This window comes from Lepidochelys olivacea (genome assembly GCF_965140295.1).
Source record: "Lepidochelys olivacea isolate rLepOli2 genome assembly, chromosome: 13".
Taxonomy (NCBI): Eukaryota; Metazoa; Chordata; order Testudines; family Cheloniidae; genus Lepidochelys; species Lepidochelys olivacea.
In genome coordinates this window covers 26,465,117-26,484,441 of record NC_140423.1, presented here as the reverse complement: position 1 = coordinate 26,484,441, position 19,325 = coordinate 26,465,117, and the positions used below count along the sequence as shown (strand labels likewise).

At 49.7% G+C, this 19,325-nt stretch overlaps 1 protein-coding gene across 3 annotated transcripts in view; it reads left to right on the top strand.

Moving 5' to 3' along the window:
- Positions 1–9,194: 9,194 nt before the first annotated feature.
- Positions 9,195–19,325, top strand: part of MAP1LC3A (microtubule associated protein 1 light chain 3 alpha) — a 41,704-nt gene continuing 31,573 nt past the window's right edge. The window contains exons 1-2 of one of the 3 annotated variants that reach the window (XM_084645344.1): positions 9,195–9,293; positions 10,364–10,532. In XM_084645344.1, the coding sequence (XP_084501470.1) occupies positions 10,364–10,532 (169 nt within the window). In that variant the 5' untranslated portion in view covers positions 9,195–9,293. Of the gene's footprint in view, positions 9,294–10,363; positions 10,533–14,017; positions 14,082–17,130; positions 17,382–19,325 lie in introns of those variants that run through there. The other 2 variants (XM_084645345.1, XM_084645346.1) reach the window with 2 other exon arrangements.

The window sequence follows — 19,325 nt, the reverse complement described above, 5'->3', positions numbered from 1 at the left end:
TGGCTGCAAAATGATAGAGTCTGCAGGGCTCTTTGCAGTGAGATGACTCGGGTGGTTCACACCTCTGAGAACCATTTTGGGGGGCTCTTTGCAGACTCAGGCTGGCATCAATTTACAATTTTTGAGATTATCTTTGCAAAGATAAGGGCTAGAAACTTTTTTTTTTTTTTTAAAGACAAGCTGAGATTCTGTAGCTCAACACTGCACGAAGGGGCAGATGCTGCAGCAAATTTCATTATTACAGAATACATGAAACTCTGGTCTTAGTAGTTTGCATTTGACTATACTGAATGTCTCAACTGCCATGTTGTTGTCTTGCCTTGTTTTTCTATGTCCATCAGCTGGTCCCCATGCATCATAATTCTGACCAAACATGTTTAATCTAAATAATTTTTTTAAATCAAATTTTGGGTCAGGTGCGCAACTAGGTGAATGTTGTAAACAAGGGTCTTCTATGTACCCAGTCCTGCCTAGGTAGCTTACCAAATGTGTTGCCTGTTATCTTTGATTCCTACCTCGGATGTGATGGGAGCTCATTTACAATTTGTTAGGAAACCTGGTTGCTAATTATTGTAGAGTATGCCAGTCCTCAAAACTCAGTACCCCTCCTCTTTAATGAGTCTCTGTAGCTTCAACCATGCATCAGGCAGTGGCTTCATAGAAACGGTTACATTACATTTTGCAGCTAGAGCAGCTCCTAATATACAGCAGAGATTACATACTGCATGTAAATGGTCATAACTTATCTGAATTGAATTTTCACTCCATAAAACAATGTTGAACAGACTGGAGTCTCAGTGTTTCAACTGAATGTGGAGACAAGATAGAAGAAAACAATTTAGTACAAGCCTCATGAATATGCGTTATCGTTCATAACCAGATAAATGTTTCTGGCTGGAGATTATGGCCTGTTCTTTGGTTTTCACACATTGTTGGCAATGTTACTGCTGTGCATAGTAAAAAATTTCTTTAATGCAGTATTCAGTAACTTGGTTTTAGTATGTTCCCTTAGGATAATTAGCCTTTCTGATGGTCTTGCATCTGTTTTAAAAAAAAAATACCCAGTAGCTCTGCTGCAGAATTAAGGGCCCAGTCTGACAAAGTGATGCACACTTCTTGTGAGGTGCTGAGCACCAGCAGTGAAATCAATAGGGTCCCTCAAAGGGCTTTTGGTGCCTAACTCTCACTGATTTCAATGGGCGTTAGGTGCCTAAATCTCTTTGAGGATCTAGGCCTCTGTGTTCAAAGGCAGAAAGAAGGTCTCAAAGGCAGGAAAGAATGTTCAGTGCAGGTAAAGAACATCACAGGTTATGGGAGTGACACCTCGTTTCCTGGCTTTGATGATAGTTCTTTCACAAGGGCTGTTTCCTGTGAAAAGTTAGCAGCAGCTGCAAAAGGAGGAAGATAAATATGAAAATAGGTATTGTAGCCCCAGTCCTTGACTCTGGCTGAAAAGTGGTTGATGCATCTTGGGTGGAGGCACAAAGGTAGGATTTACCTTGTACTCCCCTGCACCTACAGTTGGTCTGTGCTAGGCTAGTCCCTGGGGATAAATTGCTGTTCTAATTTGTACCAGCTACAAGAGCCACAAGTGGCAATTATGGCAGCCTGAGATTGCTGAGGTGCAAGGAAGACCTACTCCAGGCCTACACTAGCAAAGTACTCCTAGTACGGACACAGATTATCAGCAAAACTGTACCTTTGCCGTATAGCTGCGTCTGCACTACGGGCTTCTGCAGCCCCAACCATGTTGGTTAGGGACCACATCACCTCACACCCCTGTCCAACGTAGCTTTGCTGATAAATGTTTCTAGTGTAGACCTGGCCTTACTCTCTCCTCCTCTCTTCTGGTTTAAGGAGGTGGCGTACAAGGCCCAAAGGCCTAATCTACACTCAAATTTTAACAGCATAGCTAAATCAGTGAGGGTGTGATTTTATTTTTAAACTGGGATAGCTCTATCAGTAAAAGCCCCCGTCTAGATGCAGTTATACCAGTATATCTGCTTATAACGGTGTCGAAAAATACAGCAGTCCCCTGCACCAGCATAAATAGTACTGGTATAAGCAATTCACAGACAAAACTGCGTCCAAACCAGAAGGTTCGCCCATATATAAACAAAGCCTAAATTGGTTCTAGGTCACCCAAGGATCCTCCTATACTAGCTAGTAGGAATAGCTGGACCCCTCCCTCCTATACTTTTGTGTATTTGTTTTTAATCTAATCTCATTCCCACTGAAGTTGTTGGGAGATTTGCCGGTGGCTTCAATAGGAGCAGAACAAAGCCTTGGATTACTGTACTGCTTTTCAGGAAGGCTGAAGGCTATTGGAATTTAGAGATGCAGAAATCACTAGAAATGTTATACTGTTGTGTTAGCAGTAGAACCTCATTTATCTGAGCCTCTCTTATGCAAAAGCACCCACTATAGGAAGCTGGATTGTCATCTCCTGGCATGCCTGAATAAATATCAGGTCTCCTGATTTATTTGGATGGAGCTTTATAGAATTACTGTCCCAATGCCACAACCAGATCTGCATGGGTGGACTTTGGGGCACTGAAAGGGACTGATTACATAGATTTGACTGCGGGATCAGGGACCAAATCAATAAGCAAGAAAGCTAACTCCTTCCTAATGAAAAGAAGAAAACTCCACACAAAAAAGGAACTTGCCTGTGTATGCAGGGCATACAGCTATTTAGTTTGCTTGGTCAAATTCACTACGACTAGTTTGCTTTTCTGTGTTAAGGTTTAAGGAACCTCCAACTTTAAATCCTATATGGGGGAGGGGAGGTCTTTGCTTGTATTTTTAACATCACCTTAGGTTTAGTCAAACTCAATTCAAAGAGTCAAGCTTACTTTTCACTACTTAAGATTTTTTTTTTTTTTATATTTTATCTTGGACATTGAAAATCAGTTATGTCAGTTTCTTCTGTTTATAATCAATTTCAGTTCATCTAATATAAACACTAGAAGAGATCATTTGTTTTAAAACAGCTGTTCCTTTGGGATTTTTTTTTCTGTTAATGGTAACATTTTTACTATTTTAGGTTTTGCCAGCTTTGAGAAGTGTCCGTTTTAAAAAAGATTGGGATGTTTAATGGAATGGCTTTAGTGTCAATATTTTTATCCTTGAATACTATACACACACACAGAGTTCTTGATGAAGATAGTTTGTAAACAATGATACATTAAAGCAGCATAACATTGCCTTTGCTGCAGCATATGCTTACAAGGAAAATTAAATAGCTTAATTTTTCAGGAAGTAGCATATTTTCCTTTTTAAATGTAGTTATATTATGCTCTTTATAATGTTCAAAACAGAAGTAGCTGTAAACTTACCAGGCAAAATAAAAGCATGACAGACTGATTAGTTCATAAATTGTAGAGACACGAGGCAGGTGAAATAATATCTACTCCTGAGGGAATTCTGCTCCAAAAGAAATTTAAAATTCTGCACCAAAAAAAAAAAATTCTGCACACGATATTTTAAAATTCTGCATATTTTATTTGTCAATAAATAAATGTGGAGGCTCCCGCATGGCAATGGGAAGCACAAGCCACTGGCTGCTCACGAGATCACCCTACAGGCCCCCCCGCCACTTTCCCAGACAGGGACTTGCTGGTGAGACTGCACACAGTGCAAGGGCCAGGCCTCCCCCAGAAACACTGTGGGGCCCTGCCCCTCAGTGCCAGGCACGCTAAGATAAAGAGCGTGAGGGACAGAGTCTCGCATGCACACCAGCCCTGGCACCTGATCCAGCTGTGGGCAGGCAGGCTCAGTCCCGCAGGATCCAAGTGTGGAGGGGCTTAGTGTGAGGGCATCCCAGAATGTGGTGAGAGGGTTCTGTGTGGGGCAGTCAGAGTTTGGGGGTGGATCTGGATGCACAGGGGCTTACTGGCGGGGTGGGGGGGTGTTCTGAGTGCAGGGGGAATGGGACTCTGCAAGGTGAAGGTGGTTGGGGCTCAACAGGGGGGCAAGGGCAGGGTATAGAAGGCTGAGCGGGGAGGGGGTCTGGGTGTTAGGGGAGTGGAGCTTGGTAGGGTGGGGATCTGAATGTACCCAGTTGGGACTCAGGAGGTGGGGGTCCAGGTACAGGGGACTTCTCAGGGTGTTCCAGATGTAGGGGGTGTGGGGCTCATTGGGGTGGTGGTTTGAGTGCAGGGTGGTGGTCTGGGTGCAGGGGGAGGGGCTCAGTAGGGGGTTTGGGTGTGGGGTGTGTGGCTTGGTGGGGATTCTGGGTATGGGGGGGTCTGGATGTACGGTAGTTGGGCAGATGGGAGAGCAGCTCCCCATAGATTGGCTCCTCCACCTGCAGCTGGGGAGTGATGGGGGCAGGAAGCAGGGGAGATATGCAGTGGGGGGGAAGATTCTGGGGGTGGGTCTGACCTTGCCCACATTGCTCCTTGCAGAGGAAGAAGTCCCATCCTCCCCTGCCCCCAGCCCAGCCCAGCCCAGCCGGCCAGAACTAGCAGCTGAGGGGACATGAATTCTGTGCACACGCAGTGGTGCAGAATTCCCCCAGGAGTAAATATCTTTTATATGTTGGACCAATAAAAGATATTACCTTGTCTCTCTAATATCCTGCAACCAACACGGCTATAACCCTGCAAACATAAATTATAGATGAATGCATCCGATGAAGTGAGCTGTAGCTCACGAAAGCTTATGCTCAAATAAATTGGTTAGTCTCTAAGGTGCCACAAGTACTCCTTTTCTTTTTGCGAATACAGACTAACACGGCTGTTACTCTGATATCTGTCATGAATTATAGAGACAGCCATGAAAAGTACAAATATTTGAACAGATCGACAACCCTAGTTCATGTCTTGTTTTATCAAGCTCAGGGGTTCCCATACTTGCTCAGTCTGGACTGCACTGCAATAGATTGTCTCATGGACGTTTCATCTCCCCTCCCCTTCAGAATCACATCCATCCCTGTGCTGACTACAGCAATTACTTAAGTGCAAAAGCAATCTTCTTCTTCTCCTATGAATTTCTTTGGCAAAGTTTGACAGCTGGCTGCCAGCCTGATGTCAACCCCCCTCCTTTTTCAACTGGTGTTGGTACTAGCCATGACGAAGTTAATTGTGTGTGTGGGGCGGGGTGGAAGCAATAACGTTATTAATGTATTTGGGCTTGAATTTTCAAAGGTGAGGGAGGAAGTCAGGTACCCAATTCTCATTGGCACCTTGCTCCTTGCTGATTTCCAGCCCAAATATCTTTAGCTATCCCTACAGAAGAAGCAACGTCAGCTTTCCATAGACTGCAGCTTGGGAACCATTGATCTTCCTGGTCTGTCTTAATAAATAATACAGTGTGGTTGATAGTAAAGAGGCTAGATGAACAATTTACCAATCATATTATTGACTGGAAATGACCTTACTGCCAACTTCAAAGTAGTTATCTATGGTATTTATAGAAGTGCCAGTCACTGTAATATCTAGGCATGGATTAATAACAATACTTCTCTCGTGCTTTCCATCTGGTGAGCTCGAAGCACCCTGTAACTATTAGTGAATTAAAGCCACATCATCAGAAAATGTACCTACTATTGTTACAAGAAGCCTCAAGGTAACTAGAACAGAAAGAGATCAGAGACAAGAATTATTTCACACAAACACCCCCCATTTGACACACTTGATATATAGTCAGTATCACTCTCTTGTTGATGGTCAGTTGCACTTCCTGTCTCTTTTGCTAGCCTGATGACCTTGCTCCCATACTCTGCACTTGGAGTGAGTTCACATTCATACTCTTCTCCGAGAATATTTCCCACTAACAGCAGCAGGCAGCTGTGTGCACAGAGTAAGAGAAGTGGGGAGAAAGGACGAATCAAAGAATGGCCCTGCAGAGAAGGGCCCATCTTTTAAAGTGTTTGCAGGGTTGAGGCCTGTTTTGGTGGTGGTAAGCTCAGGGCCAGCCAGAAGAGCTTCACACTTCAACGGAGGAGGGGAACCCCCCCGGAATTTGTTAAATTACTTTAAAAAATGTTATAAGACTACACTCATTAAAGAAAGCACTATCAGAAAGTAGAATTATTTCAGCTTAGTCTGTAATGATGCCTCTGGGTGGGTCATCTACGAGGATTGAATGCAGGATCTTTGGATCTAAGATCAAAAGCATCCATTGCGTGAGCTGAAGAACTAGGTCTGCTAGCCCAGAGGCAGTCACAGGATCATAAACTGCAGCGTGCTGTCATCCACTAGGAGACAAAGAGCTATGCTGTGTCAGCATGAGTTGCAAGTCCAAAATTCAAGATGACAACGTCCCTTTGAGGTTCACAGTTGTACTGGTGAGGCTCAGAGAAACTGAGGGTTTTGTCCCAGGCCACAGGACAAGAGTGTGGCTGGGCTGGAATGTCATATTGCTCATCCTAAGCATATAAAGAATATGAAATCTAATAATAATAATGATGATGATGAATAATAATTTCCATGGGATCTTTTTTGCCATCCTCCTGAGTTTTGAGTTTATTAAGTGGCAACCACCTGCCCCCAATTTGGGTCTGACCATTTTAGCCTTCAATACGCACAAAATGTGGGCTGCTCAGAGAGGATTCATCCCCTCCCACTAAGGCCATGTCTACGCTACCATTTTTGTCAGTATAACTTATGTCGCTCGGGGGGGGAGGGGGGTGAAAAAAACCACACCCCTGCGGGACATAAGTTCTCCTGACAGAAGCACTGGTGTGGAAGCTCTGCCGCCGACATAGCTACTGCCACTAGTGGAGGTGGTTTATTATGTCGATGGGGGACATAGAGCAGCTACCTGAGTGACCTCACGGTGATGCAGCTGCATCGGGACAGCCGTGCTGCCATAAGCTCACTAGTGTAGACTTGGTCTAAAACCCCTCTCTTTCCCCTTCTGCCCTTCTCCTCCTCAGCCTCCTCTGTGTCACACCCACTTTCCAGCTGCACTCAAATTCTTGCTCCAGTAATCTCCTGTTGCAGACTTGCCCCATTCTCTTCAGTCACCTGCCAGTCCCTGTCCCATTCTACTCCATCTCAACAGCCTGCCTTCTGGGCCCCCACATTTCCTTGCCCCTATTCTCTGCACTTCCTGTCCGACTCCTTCCTGTTCCCCATCTGCCTCGCAGTTTCCAAACCACGGAGTCCAAGGGGCAGCCTGGCTTCAGTCCCACAAGAAGCAGGGAGAAATGGTGGGCAGCTGCAGTAGGATATAAGCCCAGGCCTGCTTGGCAAAGGAGGTATGGAAGCAGCAGCCGCCTTAACTGAGGACACGATGGATGTGAGGTCATCATGCTAGCGAATGCCCTTAATATGAGGGTAGCTTGGGCCTCCAGTCCCCTTGAAAGTAATGGAGCCTGTGGCCATTGTGAATCACCTGTGCAGGGAAGAGATCCCTCCCCCCAAAAAAGAGAGACAAGAGGAGAAACAGAAATCTGTGACCCAGCAGGAGACAGATGGCCAGGAAGAGGAGTAGAGGCCGGGCGGGGGTCTGTGGCCCAGCAGCAGAGGAGATAAGAGTGGGGGAGAAGAGACCTGGGGGGGAGAAGAGACCTGTGGCTCAGCAAGGAAGAAGCACTAGAGTGGAGTAGAGGCCTGGGGTCTCAGGGGGATGGGGAGGGGGGGAAACAAAGGCTGTGGGGGGATTTGGAGGGGGGAAGTAGAGGTCGGGGTGGGATATAGAGGGTGGAAGTAGAGGCCTGGGGAGGTATGGAGGAGGGAAGTAGAGGCATGTGGGAGGGATATGGAGGGGGAGAGTAGAGCTTGTGATTGGGGGTGGGGGGAGAATATAGAGGGGTGAAGTAGAGGCCTGTGGGGGGGAATTTGGAGGGGGGAAGTAGAGCCTGGGGGGCAGGGAATATAGAGGGGGGAAGTAGAGGCATGGGGAATGTCAAGTTTCCTTTCCCACTCTGAACTCTAGGGACCTGCATGAAAACCTCCTAAGCTTATTTTTACCAGCTAAGGTTAAAACTTCCCCAAGGTACAAACTATTTTCCCTTTTGCCCTTGGACTTTATTGCTGCCACCACCAAGCGTCTAACAAATATATAACAGGGAAAGAGCCCTCTTGGAAATGTCTTTCCCCCCAAAATCCTCCCCAAACTCTACACCCCCTTTCCTGGGGAAGGCTTGATAAAAATCCTCACCAATTTGCATAGGTGAACACAGACCCAAACCCTTGGATCTTAAGAACAATGAAAAAGCAATCAGGTTCTTAAAAGAAGAATTTTAATTGAAGTAAAAGAATCACCTCTGTAAAATCAGGATGGTAAATACCTTACAGGGTAATCGGATTCAAAACATAGAGAATCCCTCTAGGCAAAACCTTAAGGTACAAAAAGACACAAAAGCAGGAATATCCATTCCATTCAGTACAGCTTATTTTCTCAGCCATTTAAACAAAACAGAATCTAACGCATATCTAGCTAGATTACTTACTAAGTTCTAAGACTCTATTCCTTTTCTGTTCCCGGCAAAAGCATCACACAGGTAGAGAGAGCCTTTGTTTCTTCCCCCCTCCAGCTTTGAAAGTATCTTGTCTCCTCATTGGTCATTCTGGTCAGGTGCCAGCGAGGTTATCCTAACTTCTTAACCCTTTACAGGTGAAAGGGTTTTTCCTTTGGCCAGGAGGGATTTTAAAGGTGTTTACCCTTCCCTTTATATTTATGACAGGGAGGTATGGAGGAGGGAAATAGAGGCCCGTGGGGGGGATTTGGAGGGAGAAGTAGAGCCTGTCTGAGGGTGGGGGAATATAGAGAGGAGAAGTAGAGACCTATAGGGGGGATTTGGAGGGGGGAAATAGAGCCTATGGTCTGTGGGGGGGAATATAGAGCGGGGAAGTAGAGGACTGGGGAGGGGATATGGAAGGGGGAAGTAGAGACTGTGGGAGGATATGAAGAGGGGGAGTAGAGCCTGTGGTCTGGGAGGGGTGGGAAGTAGGGTCCTGGGGAGGTAGGGAGGAGGAAAGTAGAGGCCTGTGGGGGAGATATAGAAGGGGAAAGTAGAGACTGTAGTCTGGGGTGGGGGGGAGTAGCTCCCTTTGATGGACACCCAGCTGGCCAGTTAGCTCTAAAATCCCTCGTGGTCTTTTCTCTGCTTGCTTTACCTGTAAAGGGTTAACAAGCCCACAGGTAAAAGAAAAGGAGTGGGCACCTGACCAAAAGAGCCAATGGGAAGGTAGAACTTTTTAAAATTGGGAAAGAAACTTTCCTTTTGTCTGTTGCTCTCCTGGCTGAAGAGAGAGGGCAGCAGGAATGCTGTGTAAAGTTTGAACCAGATATGAAAATCATCAGATCATATCTAGAACTACTTTTAACAACCCAAAGGTGTAAGTAGATCAGAATGTTTAGCTAGACGTGATCAGGTTTATTTCTGTGTATTTTTTAAGGCTTGTGGATCTCCTCTGTGCTAACCCCAGATGCTTTTGTTTGCTTGTAACCTTTAAGCTGAACCCCCAAGAAAGCTATTTTGGGTGCTTGCTTTTTGGAATTGCTCTTTTAAAATCTAGGAAAAGCCTAAGTTCCAGATGTATTTTCTTTGTTTTAAAAAAAAATTACTTTTTTTTTAAGAACAGGATTGGATTTTTGGTGTCCTAAGAGGTTTGTGCATATGTTGTTTGATTAGCTGGTAGCCACAGCTAATTTCCTTTGTTTCTTTCTCAGCTCTTCCCTGGAGGGGTGGTGAAAGGGCTTGAGGGTATCCCACAGGGAGGAATTCCCAAGTGCTCTTTCCTGGGTTCAAAGGGTTTTTTTGCCTTTGGGTGGTGGCAGTGTTTACCACAACAAGGTCAGAGAGAAGCTGTAACCTTAGAAGTTTAATACAAGCCTGGAGTGGCAAGTATTAATTTTTAAAATCCTTGTGGGTCCCTACTTCCTGAACTCGGAGTGACAGAGTGGGGATTGAGCCTTGACATGGTGGCAGAGCAGTGGGATCATTTTGAACCAGAAGCACAGACCTCAGGATTTTTTAAGGACACATTTTTCCTTTTGTCTGCTTGAAAGCCAGGGAGGTTTTTGCTTTGCTTTGCTTCCTGTGGGGGAACAGGCACACCAAAGGAGCGAGGGAGTCCAACAAGCAGTTATTTTGTCTGTTTTCCAACTTTGTGGCAACGAAATAATTAGGCTAGAGTAGGGCAGTCTGTGCATGAGGTTGAGGTTAGGCACTGAAACCCTAGAGAAACCAGTCTTCCCAAAGCGGCACGCCACAGAGAAGACAGACCCAGCTCAAGCCCAGACATCCAGCCCCATGTCAGAAATGAAGGGTGGGGATGGGGGACCGGGAACTTCCCATGAGGGAAGGGTCAGCCCTCCCCCGACCAAGATCCAGGTGCCGAGCTGGAGGGATGCCCCTAACCCAGACCAAGTTCTGACTGCGGAAGACCGGGATTTCTTCCTACAGATGATGCGCTTGGAAGCGGAGGACAAAAGAGTGGCGAAGCGCTTGGAGTTGGAAGCGGAGGAGAGGAGAGAGGCAAAACGCTTGGAGGCGGAAATGCAGGCGAAGCGCTTGGAGGTGGAGTTAGAGATGACGCGCTTACAGCTGGAAAAGGCTAAGCTGGGTCCACTAGGTAACTCTAACAGTCCTTCAACAGGTACCGCTCCCCATTCCAAGGTAGGCCATGATACAGAGGCCTTCTTAGAAAATTTAGAAAGGACCTGCCTTGGGTACAACACCCTTATAGACCAGTATATGGTGGAGCTGAGGTCGCAACTCAGTGGCCCCTTAGCAGGACACATGAACGTGTACGAACTTGTTAAACAAGAGGCCAGAATTAGAATGGGGCTAACACCCGAGCATGCCCGTCAGCGGTTTGGAGCCCTAAGGTGGAAACCAGACGTGGCATTTTCCCGACACGCTGACCACATTGTAAAAAATTGGGATGCCTGGATATCAGGAGCAAGCGTTAAATCTTGGGAAGATCTGTCTCTCCTAATGCAAATGGAGCAGTTCTCAGAGGGTGTCCCTGAGGAAATAGAAAGGTACATCCTAGATGGGAAGCCCAAAACTGTAATTGAGGCAGGGGAGATCGGACCCAAATGGGTGGAGGTGGCGGAGAATAAGAAAGCTAGTAGCAGTTGGAGTGGATACCAGAAGGGGCAACCTGAGACAACACCCCACCATTGGGCTCATCCCAAAGCACCACTTCGCAAGGAGGAGGCCTCCACACAGCCATGGAGACCCCAGATGCTCTCTCGTCCCACCACCCCACTCTCCAGCCACCCACCTCGCCACAGTCAGCTGGGCGATGCTTTAAATGTAATGAGCTGGGGCATGTGAAGGCCAACTGCCCCAAGAGCGCCAGCTGACTACAGCTCATTGCCTCGGAGTCCCACCAAGAGCCTTCAGGCCCAGATGTCTCGCAAATACCCCAGAGTGAAGGGAAACTGTGAATGTCGGTAGGAGGGAGATTACTGCTTGGAGAGACATTGGGCACAGGTGTCAGCTATCCACCAATCCCTGGTGGACCCCAAATTCATTGATCCAGAGGCCCAAGTGATGGTGCAACCCGTTAAGTCCAACTCTTTTAATGTGCCTACAGCCAAGTTGCCTGTCCAGTACAGGGGCTGGTCAGGGATATGGACTTTTGCAGTCTATAATGATTATCCCATTCCCATGCTGCTGGGAGAAGACTTAGCCAACCATGTGAGGCTAACAAAAAGGGTGGGGTTGGTCACCTGCAGCCAGGCTAAACAGGCCTCCACACCGAACTCCATTCCTGAGCCTCCTACAGAAACCCAGCCAGAGGTGGTGGAATGAGACTCCACACCAGAGTCTATGGCAGCAGTTGTAGATCCAGTTCCTAGAACCCAGCCAGAACCAGCCCAAGGATCAGAACTGGTGGAGCAGTCAGCACCAGAGCCCATGCTTGCAACTCCACCAGAGTCAAGGGAGCCAGCACCAAAGGGCGCCACAGAGCCTGCACCTGCAGCAGCAGCTAGACTGGTGCAAAAGGCTTAGCTGGAGCCTGAAATACCACCTAGTGTACCAGCGGAGAGTGGTTCACAGTCAACAGAAACAACCCCATCACCTGCATCACTTCCAGTGGGACCAAGCCCAAGTCCACAATCCAACGAGGAACTAATGTCCCCAGCATCGAGGGAGAAGTTCCAGGCAGAGCAGGAAGTGGATGAGAGACTCAAAGGAGCTTGGACGGCAGCACAGAAGGACCCACCACCTCTCAGGTCTTCTAACAGGTCCAGGTTTGTTATAGAAGGAGGACTCTTATACAAGGAGACTCTTTCTGGTGGGCACAAGGAGGACTGGCATCCTCAGAGACACTTGGTAGTTCCAACTAAGTATAGGGAAAAGCTCTTGAGCTTAGCCCACGATCGCCCTAGTGGCCATGCTGGGGTGAACAGGACGAAGGACCGTTTGGGGAAGTCATTCCACTGGGAGGGGATGGGCAAGGACGTTTCTACCTATGTCCTGTGTCCAGTCTATCATTTTTGCCAGGGTAGGTTGGCCCTCCAACATCCTTACAGATTTGGGAACTAAATGCCTGGCAGGGACCATTAAAAGTCTTTGGGAAGCTCATGGGGTGAACCATTTGGTTGCCACCCCTTACCACCATCAAACAAATGGCCTAGTGGAAAAGTTTATTGGGACTTTGAGGGCCATGATATGCAAATTTGTGAATGAGCACTCCAGTGATTGGGACCTAGTGTTGCAGCAGTTGCTCTTTGCCTATGGGGCTGTACCACGTCCCAGTTTGGGATTTTCACCCTTTGAACTCATTTATGGCCACGAAGTTAAGGGGCCATTACAGTTGATGAAGCAGCAATGGGAGGGGGTTACATCTTCTCCAGGAACTAACATTTTGGACTTTGTAACCAACCTGCAAAAAACTCTCTAGCCCTTGCTCGAGAAAACCTACAGGATGCTCAACAAGAGCAAAAGGCCTAGTATGATAAACATGCTAGAGAGCATTCCTTCAGAGTAGGTGACCAAGTCATGGTCCTGAAAGCACTCCAGGCGAATAAGATGGAAGCATTGTGGGAGGGGTCATTTACGGTCCAAGAGCTCCTGGGAGCTGTTAATTACCTCATAGTGTTCCCAGACCCTACCCTCAAATCAAAAGCATACCATGTTAATTCTCTAAAGCAGTGTTTCCCAAACTTGAGACGCCACTTGTTCAAGGAAAGCCCCTGGCAGGTCAGGCCGGTTTGTTTACCTGTCGCATCCGCAGGTTCAGCCGATTGCGGCTCCCACTGGCTGCAGTTCGCCGCTCCTGGCCAATGGGGGCTGTGGGAAGCGGCGGCTGGTACGTCCCTCAGCCCGCACCACTTCCCTCAGCCCCCATTGGCCTGCAGCGGCGAACCGCGGCCAGTGGGAGCCGCGATCGGCCGAACCTGCAGATGCAGCAGGTAAACAAACCGGCCTGGCCCGCCAGGGGCTTTCCCTGAACAAGCGGCATCCCAAGTTTGGGAAACACTGCTCTAAAGCCCTTTTATTCCTGAGAAATCAAAGTTCTCCAGTTTACAGCCCAGGAGAGAGACGACGCTGAGTGGCCTGAAGGGGTCTACTATGATGGAAAAAGCAGTGGTGGCTTGGAAGAGGTGAGCTTTTCCGTGACTCTTGGGTGTAAGCACTGACAGCAAATTCAGGAGCTGTGCACCAGCTTTGCACCAATGTTTCCAGCCACCTCAGGATGGACAGAACAGGCATACCACTCCATTGACACAGGTGATGCTCGCCCAATTAGAGCCCAACCCTACCGGATGGCTCCTCAAGTATGGCAACACCCATTTTTTTCATGTTCTGTTTGTGTGTGTGTGTGTGTATATATCTATATCTATCTATCTTCCTCCTGTATTTTCCACTGCATGCATCCGATGAAGTGGGTTTTAGCTCACAAAAGCTTATGCCCAAATAAATTTGTTTGTCTCTAAGGTGCCACAAGTACTCCTTGTTCTTTTTGCTGATACAGACTAACTAGGCTACCACTCTGAAAAGGGAAGGTAGAACTTTTTAAAACTGGGGAAAAAAAAACTTTCCTTTTGTCTGTCTGTTGCTCTCCTGGCTGAAGAGATAGGGCAGCAGGAATACTGTGTAAAGTTTGAACCAGATATGAATATCATCAGATCATATCTAGAACTACTTTTAACAACCCAAAGGTGTAAGTAGATCAGAATGTTTAGCTAGACGCGATCAGGTTTATTTCTGTGTATTTTTTTAAGGCTTGTGGATCTCCTCTGTGCTAACCCCAGATGCTTTTGTTTGCTTGCAACCTTTAAGCTGATACCCAAGAAAGCTATTTTGGATGCTTGCTTTTTGGAATTGCTCTTTTAAAATCTAGGAAAAGCCTAAGTTCCAGATGTATTTTCTTTGTTTTTAAAAAAAATTACTTTTTTTTTAAGAACAGGATTGGATTTTTGGTGTCCTAAGAGGTTTGTGCATATGTTTGATTAGCAAAAAGAAAAGGAGTACTTGTGGCACCTTAGAGACTAACCAATTTATTTGATCATGAGCTTTCGTGAGCTACAGCTCACTTCATCGGATGCATACCGTGGAAACTGCAGCAGACTTTATATATACACAGAGAATATGAAACAATACCTCCTCCCACCCCACTGTCCTGCTGGTAATCACTTTAGATAAGCTATTACCAGCAGGACAGTGGGGTGGGAGGAGGTATTGTTTCATATTCTCTGTGTATATATAAAGTCTGCTGCAGTTTCCACGGTATGCATCCGATGAAGTGAGCTGTAGCTCACGAAAGCTCATGCTCAAATAAATTGGTTAGTCTCTAAGGTGCCACAAGTACTCCTTTTCTTTTTGCGAATACAGACTAACACGGCTGTTACTCTGAAACATGTTTGCTTAGCTGGTAGCCACAGCTAATTTCCTTTGTTTCTTTCTCAGCTCTTCCCCAGAGGGCGGTTGCAAGGGCTTGAGGGTACCCCACAGGGAGGAATTCCCAAATGCTCTTTCCTGGGTTCAAAGGGGTTTTTTTGCCTTTGGGTGGTGGCAGCATTTACCACGCCAAGGTCAGAAAGAAGCTGTAACCTTGGGAGTTTAATACAAGCCTGGAGTGGTAAGTATTAATTTTTAAAATCCTTGTGGGTCCCTACTTCCTGAACTCAGAGTGACAGAGTGGGGATTCAGCCTCAAGGGGGAGGAATATAGAGGGGGAAAGTAGAGGCCTGGGGAGGCATGGAGGAGGGAAGAAGAGGCCTTGGGTGGGAGGGATATAGAGGGGGGGAAGTAGAGACTGTGGTTTGGGTGGGGATATAGAAGGGGGACATAGAGGACTGGGGAGGTATGGAGAGGGGGAAGTAGAGCTAGAGGGGGGATGTAGAGGCCTGGGGAGGTCTGGATGGGGGGAAGTAGAGCCTGTGGGGGGGAGGGGGATATGGAAGGGGGGAAGTAGAGCCTGTGTTCTGGGGGGGTGACGGGGATGTAGAGGCCTGGGGGGGGGTATGGAGGGGGGGACGTAGAGGCCGGGGGGGATATGGAAGGGGGAAAGCAGAGCCTGTGTTCTGGGGGGCTGACGGGGATGTAGAGGCCTGGGGGGGATATGGAGGGGGGGACGTACAGGCCAGGGGGGATATGGAAGGGGGAAAGCAGAGCCTGTGTTCTGGGGGCTGACGGGGATGTAGAGGCCTGGGGGGGGGATATGGAGGGGGGGACGTAGAGGCCAGGGGGGATATGGAAGGGGGAAAGCAGAGCCTGTGTTCTGGGGGGGTGACGGGGATGTAGAGGCCTGGGGGGGGGGATATGGAGGGGGGGATGTAGAGGCCTGGGGGGGGGATATGGAGGGAGGGACGTAGAGGCCAGGGGGGATATGGAAGGGGGAAAGCAGAGCCTGTGTTCTGGGGGGTGACGGGGATGTAGAGGCCTGGGGGGGGGATATGGAGGGGGGGACGTAGAGGCCAGGGGGGATATGGAAGGGGGAAAGCAGAGCCTGTGTTCTGGGGGGCTGACGGGGATGTAGAGGCCTGGGGGGGATATGGAGGGGGGGACGTAGAGGCCAGGGGGGATATGGAAGGGGGAAAGCAGAGCCTGTGTTCTGGGGGGCTGACGGGGATGTAGAGGCCTGGGGGGGGATATGGAGGGGGGGACGTAGAGGCCAGGGGGGATATGGAAGGGGGAAAGCAGAGCCTGTGTTCTGGGGGGCTGACGGGGATGTAGAGGCCTGGGGGGGATATGGAGGGGGGGACGTAGAGGCCAGGGGGGATATGGAAGGGGGAAAGCAGAGCCTGTGTTCTGGGGGGCTGACGGGGATGTAGAGGCCTGGGGGGGATATGGAGGGGGGGACGTAGAGGCCAGGGGGGATATGGAAGGGGGAAAGCAGAGCCTGTGTTCTGGGGGGTGACGGGGATGTAGAGGCCTGGGGGGGGATATGGAGGGAGGGACGTAGAGGCCGGGGGGGATATGGAAGGGGGAAAGCAGAGCCTGTGTTCTGGGGGGGTGACGGGGATGTAGAGGCCTGGGGGGGGATATGGAGGGAGGGACGTAGAGGCCGGGGGGATATGGAAGGGGGAAAGCAGAGCCTGTGTTCTGGGGGGGTGACGGGGATGTAGAGGCCTGGGGGGGGATATGGAGGGAGGGACGTAGAGGCCGGGGGGATATGGAAGGGGGAAAGCAGAGCCTGTGTTCTGGGGGGGTGATGGGGATGTAGAGGCCTGGGGGGGATATGGAGGGGGGGACGTAGAGGCCAGGGGGGATATGGAAGGGGGAAAGCAGAGCCTGTGTTCTGGGGGGGTGACGGGGATGTAGAGGCCTGGGGGGGGATATGGAGGGAGGGACGTAGAGGCCGGGGGGATATGGAAGGGGGAAAGCAGAGCCTGTGTTCTGGGGGGTGACGGGGATGTAGAGGCCTGGGGGGGGATATGGAGGGGGAAAGCAGAGCCGGGGGGGGGGGGAGATGGAAGGGGAAGCCGAGCCTGTGGTCCAGCAGGGGGAAGCCTTGAGGGGGGAGTAAGGGCCAGGGCTACAGCGGAGGAGGCGAGGGGAAGTGAATCGTGGCCGGTGGCCCAGGTCGAGGGGCCCCTGGGCCAGGAGGGAGGCGCGAGTCGAGGGCCTGTGGCCTTGCAGCGGGAGGGGGAGCAGGGGCCTGGCGGAGACCAGGAGGGGGCGTAGGGGATGAGGAGGGGCGGGGTCACTGCAGGCGAAGGGTGTCGGCCAAACGCGCTTTGCGCCTCCCCTTTAAGGGCCGGCGGTGACGTCACCGCCGCGGGCTCGGGGCGGGCAGTTGCTCCCGGAGCCCGGGTGCCGGACGGCGGCTGAGGTGCTGAACGGGCGCCCCGGGCACCTGCACCAGGAGCCCCCCCCTTCTCCGCGCGCCCCGCTGCCCCTCGCGCCGCGCCCGGGGCTGTCGGGCTCCCGCCCCGAGCGGCTCTCGCTGCAGCGCTGCGCGGAGCCCGGCCGGCCGCGATGCCGTCGGACCGGCCCTTCAAGCAGCGGCGGAGCTTCGGTGAGTGCGGCGGGGGGCGCGGCCGCGGGGGGGACCGAGCCCCGGGGCCCCTCGGTCCGAGCCCCGCGCGGCTGCCCGCGCCGCGCCGCGCCCCGGCCCGCCGGTGGGAGCAGGGGGTGGATGAGGGGGCTCAGCCGCCGCTCGCCCGGGGAGCGACCCGCGCCAGGGGCGCTGGGACAGTTTGTGGGAGGGGCTGAGAGCCACTGACCCAAACTGTACCCCCGGGATAGGCTGGAAACCGCTTCAGCCCCCCAGGCCCAGCACCTGTGCGCCGCGACCCCCGCCCCTGCCGGTCCGGCCTGGGGCAAGATCCGCCCCCCCGGCCATGGGGCCGTCCGTGGGACCCAGAGCAGGGGCCCGAGAGCCAGCCAGCCAAGCTCCTGGGGTGCCCTGCCAGTGCGCGGGGGTGCGGGCGAGACCCTGCGCTGATCTGCCTCTACGGTGCAGCCCTGGTGTCGCTGAGTTTTCCACTTCGAAACCCGTGCAGAGCCGGTGCTCCATGGGCAGCCTGTCGCCTGTCCTAAGGGACCACCCTGTTCTCTCCCCCGCATCCCAGGCAGCTCCTCTCCACCTTTATTGTTATTAGAAGGCCACCTCCGATGAGCAGCCATTTATTTATAATTTTTTCTGGGCTGGTTCCTGCAGTGGTGGTTTAAGACAGGTTTTATTGTCTGTTTATCCTTTAAGAGCGCTGTGCGTTCAGGGGTTCAGCTCTTGGGGGGGCTGGGAGCTTGGCTGCGGCGTGGCTGTAGCAAGGTGGTGTGCCTCTTTGTTTTGTTTTCAAATTGAAGTTCAGTTGTGCAGAGAAGGGGATGAGAAGGGAGGAAGGAAGCCAGAGGTAATTAGCAGCTGCAGCCGTGCCCTAGTGGTGATGTAATCCCTGCAACAACAACAAAAAAAATGTTGATTTGCTCAAGTCACTGCAATGGTGGGGCATGGAGTGCCGGCTCCGAGTGCCAAGTTCATGAAGCAAGGAACCTAGAAGGAGCCAATATTTAATGGGTGGTCTCCAGCACATTTTTTCAGGGGAGGTAGTAATGATGCTATAAGCGGTTTGCTTTTCCTTCAGTGATAATCTTCCTGTTCCTGTTGGATCAGGGGGAGCAAACGTGGTTCCTTTTACTGTTTGTCATTTTTAAAGACTCTATGCTTTCCTTGATGTGCACTTAGAAATCTGTGTGCAGTGTAGGGAGTAATGTTTTTTTTTTTAAAATCCATTGTATTGTGTAGCTATTCCAGTTGTTGCTTCTTTTTAGAGGCTCACAAAAATACCCACAAATCTGCAGCAGTTATCTCTCTTAACAGTCGCTCTTGATGGATAATACTGTTCCTACGTCCTTAATACAGCACACGAGTATTGCTACATGTCCAGTAACTTGTTTTTTTTTTTCTCTGCCACCTCCTTTCAGAAAGAGAGGTTTTCTTAAGCAAAGATGATGTCAAGACCCCAGCCCATCTATTTATGATGTATTCCGAAAGCTTCCTTTCTAATCCCAGAAGGCAATCAGTTAAGGTCTAAAACAAGCTTTCCAAATCATGGAGTCTGTCCTATTCAAAAAAGAAGGGGATTGCTGCCTTGCGGTCTGTTGTGTCACTGATGTGGTTGGCAAAATGCGTGAGAAGCAGTAATACGTTCTTATGTTCCCTTGTGCACCATGTAATAAGTATAGGAAACAAATCTGTGATGTAAATGAGTATGCTGTAAATATATTGACAGTAATGGAAGGCATGCTTGGTTTTACATTTGAGTGAAATTTAACTTCATGTAACTTAGTGTTGTATTGTAAGAAATAAGTGATAGTCCTGATCTTATATTTCCATTCTTTTGAGGAAAATACTGATAAGGCGGGCTTACATTTCATCCTGTTTTCTCTGCTAGGGGATAAAGAATTGCTGATGTCAGATCAGTAATTTTTCTTTTACCTTAAATGTTCTGCTTCAGGG